The 7243-nt window shown below is 38.5% G+C and overlaps 1 protein-coding gene across 6 annotated transcripts in view; it reads left to right on the top strand.

Annotated features, from left to right (window-relative positions):
• Nucleotides 1–1294: 1294 nt before the first annotated feature.
• The window catches only part of atp6v0a1a (ATPase H+ transporting V0 subunit a1a), a 33427-nt gene continuing 27478 nt past the window's right edge, over nt 1295–7243 (top strand). For all 6 annotated transcript variants that reach the window (XM_082136521.1, XM_082136522.1, XM_082136520.1 and 3 more), the window contains exons 1-2: nt 1295–1449; nt 4100–4256. In XM_082136521.1, the coding sequence (XP_081992647.1) occupies nt 4140–4256 (117 nt within the window). In that variant the 5' untranslated portion in view covers nt 1295–1449; nt 4100–4139. The remainder of the gene's footprint in view (nt 1450–4099; nt 4257–7243) is intronic.

Here is a 7243-nt window from a genome sequence, read left to right as displayed (position 1 = left end):
TAATAATATGTCCAGGAAGAACAAGCGCTATTTTCTTTAATTGAATATAACTTTTTGTGTGTGTGTGTGTGTGTGTGTGTGTGTGTGTGTGTGTGTGTGTGTGTGTGTGTGTGTGTGTGTGTGTGTGTGTGTGTGTGTGAATTCAGGTAAATTGGTCCACTTTTTTCACATTGAGATTACCTGAGTTAAACTTGTTTTTAAATCTAAAGCATTCCTTGATATCCTCCATAACCCATATACGTCATAGGCCGTATTATTGGGTTGAATGATTTGAACTCTCTGATTTGTGATTTGTTTGCTCACAGCACTTTGGAGCAGTCCCGTCAACCTTGTGACTCAAAATTTTCACACTGGTGCTAGTTCACCCATCCTCCTCTGTGTGTCATTAAAGGGACAGTGACAGATTCTACGGGCAGTGACCTCTTGGCATTAGCTCTCAAGATCAAGCCACTGTTTGAGATTATCTGCTGTTGAAAATGAATAATGGTCACTTTTAAATAAAAAAGGTAAAAAGGAACCCAGCTGAATCATATAGAAGAGGGTTACATCAAGCTCAATTTTGAAACTTCAACAGTTTTCTGGGTTTGTGATGACATAAAGACTTCTATTCTATTCTATTCTATTCTATTCTATTCTATTCTATTCTATTCCTTTGCTCTGGCATCAATTTAAGGCCTGGAATCATATTGGTGTGATGATTTGTTTGGCCAGAGGAGAACTGCTCCCCTACTGAGCCTAATTTCTCCCAAAGTTTTTTTTTTTTTCCTTCATGGGTTCCTTGCCACAGTCTCCTCTGGCTTGCTTAGTTGGGGACATAATGTTTAGCAATATTATTGATTTGACTGAGCTGACACTATTGAATGAGACCTGAACCGAGCTGGATGATGACATCACTGGTTTCTACAGAGCTGCTTTATTTAGTGAAGTAGTCCTGGAGGATCAAAGGCACAAAGTATGGTCAATGATATTGAGACAGACACAGGATGTGGTCCGTGGTAAGTTGGTAACTATCATACGAAAAGCAAACCACAGATACCAAAAGGGAGCGAGGAACAGTGAAAATAGTGAGAGAAAAAACATATATGAAAGTATATAAAATGTTTAACCTTTGAGAAAGTCATTAAACTTAAAGCACTAAAAGAACAAAATCATTTACAATTCAACAGTGTTGGGAATATTTATCGACATAATAATAAATATGCTAAGTAGCCTAAAGAAATAAAAACGGAAAGAAAGCACAAGCTCACTAAACAGATCCCCTCCCATGTCCACCTCCACTGTCCTCGAAACCTCCCTTCTTCTCCTCTTCCCAGGTAGCCTCGGTCACGTGAGCAGGACTGGGCTGTTCATGACGTCATGTTCGCTCTGCCTCGTTCTGGTCAGCTGATGCTTACGACGCAGAGGATTCAGAGACTACCACAGCACTCCAATTTCAACCGTTTAAACTCAGTAAGTTACATTGTTCTTACTAAAACAACTTTATTCTCACGTATTAGCTATTTTGAAACGCCCGGTGAGTTTAATTTAGAACAGAATACGTTAGCGTGTCTTCTTTCAGTTTTTTGGGGATAACGTTACGTTGTTGAGTGTTTATGTTCTCTGAGGTAACAACCTGTCGAGGATCATTAGCATTAGCGCTTTAACTCTTTAATATGGCTGCTTAGGTGTTTTAATGTTTAAGTTGTAACTTTGTAAGAGACCCCTGCCATCTTTCATAGCATACTACTGAAGATAATAAAGTGGCACTTTGCTCCACTACTTGTTGACGCATAAGCTTGGGTTGACAGCCAACGTAACGTACACTAATGTCCTCTGTCAGGCTAGTTAATAAGCCGGAGTCTGTGTTTACTTCTTCTTACAGAAAATACGCGTTTTTGCGTTACATTGCAAGTCATTTGCGCTGGGTGACTGTAGTACATTATAAGTCTAAAAACAACTGTTCATTTTTTATTTATTTTTTTGATCGCTCACCATTTAGCAAAGCAGCTAATATAACTTACTGCTAATATAATCTCTATGTATAAATGTAATCTCTATGACATTCTGTTGTGTAGGGGAAAACCGATGTGAAAATAAATACATAATAAAATAAGATTAAACCTAATAAATAGGCAATAATATAATTAACATTTTAATGATTTTTTATTTTTTTTAATAATACATCTAACATAAAAAAACGTAATAATGTAACATAATAGCCTTTTTAAGTCTTAGGATGGAGTCCCTTCAACGTGGATAATCGTATTTGGGGGTCCGAGGCATCTAAAATATTGAAAACCCCTGTTGTATGGTACAGTATTGTGCTGATATGATATGGTTCAACATTAAACTGAATTGTGCTGAATAATGACACTGTTATCTTGCTACAGCTGCTTTACTTAAGAATTTGATGTTTGAATGAAGTTTGCACCTTTCATTTGGTTACTTTCCTGTTTATTACTGTGAAGCTGCTTTGTAACTTTATTTCTATTGTATAAAGAGCTATAAAAAATAAAGGTGACTTGACTTGTTGGACGACTGTACCTTCAACAGTTTCATGACTTCATGGTTTCATGAGGCCATATAGACTTCTATTCTATTCTGTTCTATTCTTTTGCTCTGGCACCGTTGATTTAGTCAGTCAGATTATAGCAGTACAAATTACTCAGATTAAACCTGATTAGGCGCCCTACCACAGGTGTTCACATTATTTAATATGCAGTCTCATTGAAGGATCTATTTTTCAAAGTCTCTGCTTTGGTCCACTGCACTGATACCTGATGATGCTGGGATAGCTGTATGTAGCTGTACAGGAGAATGGAAAAAAGAGAAGGATACACAGAGACAGCTGAAAGAGTATCTGCATCTTGATAATTCCCCAAAGTGTTGCATTATTCAGCACGTGTGGAATTACCCATGAAATCAAGGCTGCTTTTGTGCAGTTTGGAGCACGTAAAATTGTCAAAATGGACCTAACAAAACCATTAGCCTACATGGCTTTTTGTGCTCTATTGATTTTATTTGTGTCTTAGCATATGCCACAAAGTGCCTCTGTGTTGGTAATGTTTAGTTCGGAGAGTCACATGGTGCAGCTTAATCCTTAATCCGCTCCCTGTGAGTGGAGTCCATCGTACAATCGTTCTTAATGAATCGTAAACTTCTTTCACACAAAGTGAAGGACTGCTTTGAAGAATGGGCTACAATTTACAGTTCACTCCTTTGAGAGAACCAGATACATTACACTGAGATATTAAGGATTTGCCCTAGGAGAGCACATTCCATGCAGTTGTAGCTGTAGGTCCAGGGAAAGTTAAGTTCATGAGGTTATTCTGTGTAATCGCTGAATGCTCCTGTGTGTTTTCTTCATTCCTCTGAGATGGCATGTGCTTATTCCCACAGCTGTTTCGAGCATCACATGCCACGAGAATGGTGTAGCGGCACAGAAGCATAACATTCCTTGCGTGTCCTCTGGGCACAAGATTCATTGTGAAAGCTTTTTTTTAAATTATTGTTTCTAATTAATCGTTAGTTCAAGATGTTGTTTTTTTTTTACATAGCTTATATTGAAAATTGTGCTTTTGGTGTTATGAAATGAGGCAGAAGTTTTACCTTTAAACTGCTTGGAGTAGAGTTTTGCCATGCATAATGATATTATATTTATCTAATTTTTTATTAGTTTTTTAGTTGAATTATATTTAAAGAACAGAACTGTCAGATGACCATTGAATATTAAAGCCTTGAAAACAGAACATTCACATGATTTTGTTGACTTTGTAAACCATATGCCATATCCAATGAAGTTTAGCTCGCCTTGACAGAGCATTTAGCTGTGGCTTCATCATCTCACAGGTCTGGAAGCATAACAAAATTTGCACAAAATCAGTAAAGACATCAGAATGGTTTGTGTATAGTGGGACAACTGAGGTCCCTGAGCAAACATGCTAATGTACTGTTTTAAGGGCCAGTCTTCCTTCCTCTTGGTCAAAGTAAAATATTCTGCATTTGCACAGCAAATGTGGCTTAACCAATTGTCTGCTGTCAAACAAAAAATATTCTCCAACGTTTCATTTTTGTCTTTATATTATTTAATATAAATTTTTTTCTCCTTTTCCTCCCCCAGACATTCTCCCCTTAGTGCATTGAGTAGAGAGCAGTGCATTATGGGGGAGTTGTTCCGCAGTGAGGAGATGACCCTGGCCCAGCTCTTCCTCCAGTCTGAGTCCGCCTACTGCTGTGTCAGTGAGCTGGGGGAGGTTGGAATGGTGCAGTTTAGAGATGTAAGTATAGACCATTTCATATTGATATTTGTTCCTGGAACATTTCCGGTTCAATGTCAAACAACAGTAGAAGGCGCTTCATTCATAGTGACTCATAGCAGTAACACTGACATCATTGTCAGCAAATGTCAGCATTACATTGTGTGTAAAATGTCATTTGGTGGCTGAATGCTCCCAGGATGCCTGAACTAAGGAAATTTCAAGTGTTTTGATTTAAGAGAGAAGCAGTAGGACAATTGTAGTGTCACAAACGCAATAGCTTTGTAGTAGAAATTCACACGACGAAGATGAATAAACATGAAATGACTATACTAAATAGACTCAATGATAACTGCCACTCCTTAAAGGGATAGTTCATCCAAAAATGAAAATTAGTCCATGATTTACTCACACTCAAGTCATCCTAGGTGTATATGACATTCTTCTTTCGGACCAATACAATCGGAGTTATATTAAAAAATGTCTCGTCTCTTCCAAGCTTTATTGGCCGTTTCTGTTTTGAAGGCCATAAAAGTGCATCTATCCATCATAAAAGTGCTCCACACGGATCCGGGGGGTTAATAAAGGCCTTCTAAAGCAAAGCGATGCGTTTGTATAAGAAAAAATATCCATATTTAAAACTTTATAACTAGCTTCCGGCCGACCATTCGCAAACAGCATCGCAAAGTTGTGTGGTTGGAACGACGTGATCTTCATAAATCCTTATCTTGAGCAAAATAAGCAAGCTGACATTCAGTATAATCTGTATCTTTTATTTAGAATACATACAAATGCCATTTACGTCTTTTAGTTTGTCAAGAGATTTAAAGCACCGAGTGCGCATGTGCGAACGTGCTCTAGTACGTAAGAATGAGCCTATGATTGAATCTGTAAATAAAGTGAAATAACTGAGAAAAGTGAGAATTAGTTCTCAGATGCCATGTCCGCAATTCATAGCAAAACATCTAGCATTAATTCGATCTCAAACAGATTCATTAAAAGAAGTTATTTCTCAAACACCTGCGTGACATCATTAACCAACGTGGTTGAACGATCACTTTGCGACAGTATGGTTTCGGGAAACAGTTGTGACTAGTTGATTTCTTCAACAATGCATCGTACTATGGTAGTGAAGCAGCGAGTTACGTCGTGGTACAGGAAACGCACCCCTGAGGTGCCCCCCAAGAACAACATTTTATTTTAGGGCCATTTTCCTGGTTGCAATCGTTCCGTGATAACTGAGGTGGAATTGTAAACGTATAAGTTATGCGATTGAAAGAGCAAAAAGGAGGGCAGTGGTACATATCAACTGGCAGGGCTACATATCATCGAGGCTGAGAAAATACCACAATGCCACAGACAGAGGTGACAGGTGAATGCTATCTATCGCTATCTATTCCATTTTCATGGAGTAAGTATATGTAAACTGTGTTTACGTGGCTTTTTAAAAATGGCGGGTGTCTGTGTTTCCTATGGCTTAGTTTCAGCCAATCAACTTACTCTTACATCACTGGTAGTTCCTATTGTGCTGACGTAGGTAATTTACTAATTTAGTCCTCCGATAAGGCGCTCCTATAACTAAAATCATTCCCAGCTCCTTGAAAGGTATAGGAACTATGAAAACGATCCTCTGGTGTGAAAGCCCCTTTTATCTTCAATGGGGGAACTACATTTTGCCAACTAAGTGTGATAGGTAGAGTCTAGTTGGCTTGTTAAGTCAGAGTATTTCTTTACAGGCTCTAAAAGTTAGATCGCTGCAATTTTAATGAATGAAGCTGCAAAAGTTACTCGCTTGCAGTGTTAACTTCATTAATAATAATGGGTGCGATTAAATATTACTGAATGTTCCGCTGAGGAAATAAGCATCTAAACTATGATATGCCTTTCATCGCCTTTCTTGTTTAGACAAGCTCAGTATCTACAAGACAATGCTAGACATCTGCATTAGTGACTTCAGGTACACATTCTCCTTTGAGAAAAGTGCCTTATTCAAACGTCCAGTTTGCAGCACTACATAGTTAATTAAAAAATTTTTTTTTTTTGCATATGTCATATTTGTTCTGTTTTAGCTAGACTCAAAGAGCTTGCATTGCTCATTTTGTTTGACAATTCTGTTTTATAAAAATTCTACTTCTAGAAATGCTTCAGGACCAGACATGCATGGTGTCGTTGTAATTCCTTCCTGATTGTTATTGGCCCTGCAGCATTGCTGACAGTGGATGCCACTCATTTCAGATTTGTGAGTCCTCGTTTCCTTTCCTCACTTCCTTTCCTTGTGTCTCAGCAAAGAAAAGAAAATGAGGACGGAAGAATCAAAGGAAATCTAATCTTATATTGGAATATTCTTGATCGAGCGTCGCTTAAAGGACAAGTTCGGTATTTTACACTTAAAGCCCTGTTTTCAGATCGTTTCTGATGAAATACAATGGTTAAGATTGAACTTTGGACAAATGCTGCTGTCCCGAGAATTTTTGGTTTTTGTGTTAGCACCCCCCCACCTTAACAATGACTGCATAGGTGCACTGGAACAATCCTTCCTAAAACGCATTAAACTTTCGTTTACAAAGACGTGAAACTCACAGAGTGGTCAGGGGTGTTCACTGATATGCTCACACAAAAATCGCTGCAAAAGATGCTTTCCAACAGGTTTTATCGTAGTTTTTGTCCAACTCCATTGACTTGTATAGGACGTGCTGTGAGACCGCAGCACCTTTACGGTATTACTCCGCCGCTTCTTCTTCTGCTTCTTCTGTGTATTCAATGAAATGCCAGTGGTTTGCTTGCAATTGGCAAAGGTGCATTATCACCACCAACTGGGCTGGAGTGTCTATTATTCAAGCTCTCAACGGAAGAATGTACGGGTGTGAGGCGTTTGGAAAAATAGGTCCACAGTTTTACAACGAATGGTAAAACACCTGTTTGAAAGCATCTTTTGCAGCGATTTTTGTGTGAGCATATCAGTGAACACCCCTGACCACGCTGTGAGTTTCACGTCTTTGTAAACGAAC

Source organism: Leuciscus leuciscus (assembly GCF_965113295.1).
Source record: "Leuciscus leuciscus genome assembly, chromosome: 1".
NCBI lineage: Eukaryota > Metazoa > Chordata > Actinopteri > Cypriniformes > Leuciscidae > Leuciscus > Leuciscus leuciscus.
The sequence above is the reverse complement of the archived record's forward strand: the minus strand, read 5'-3'. Positions and strand labels throughout refer to the sequence as shown.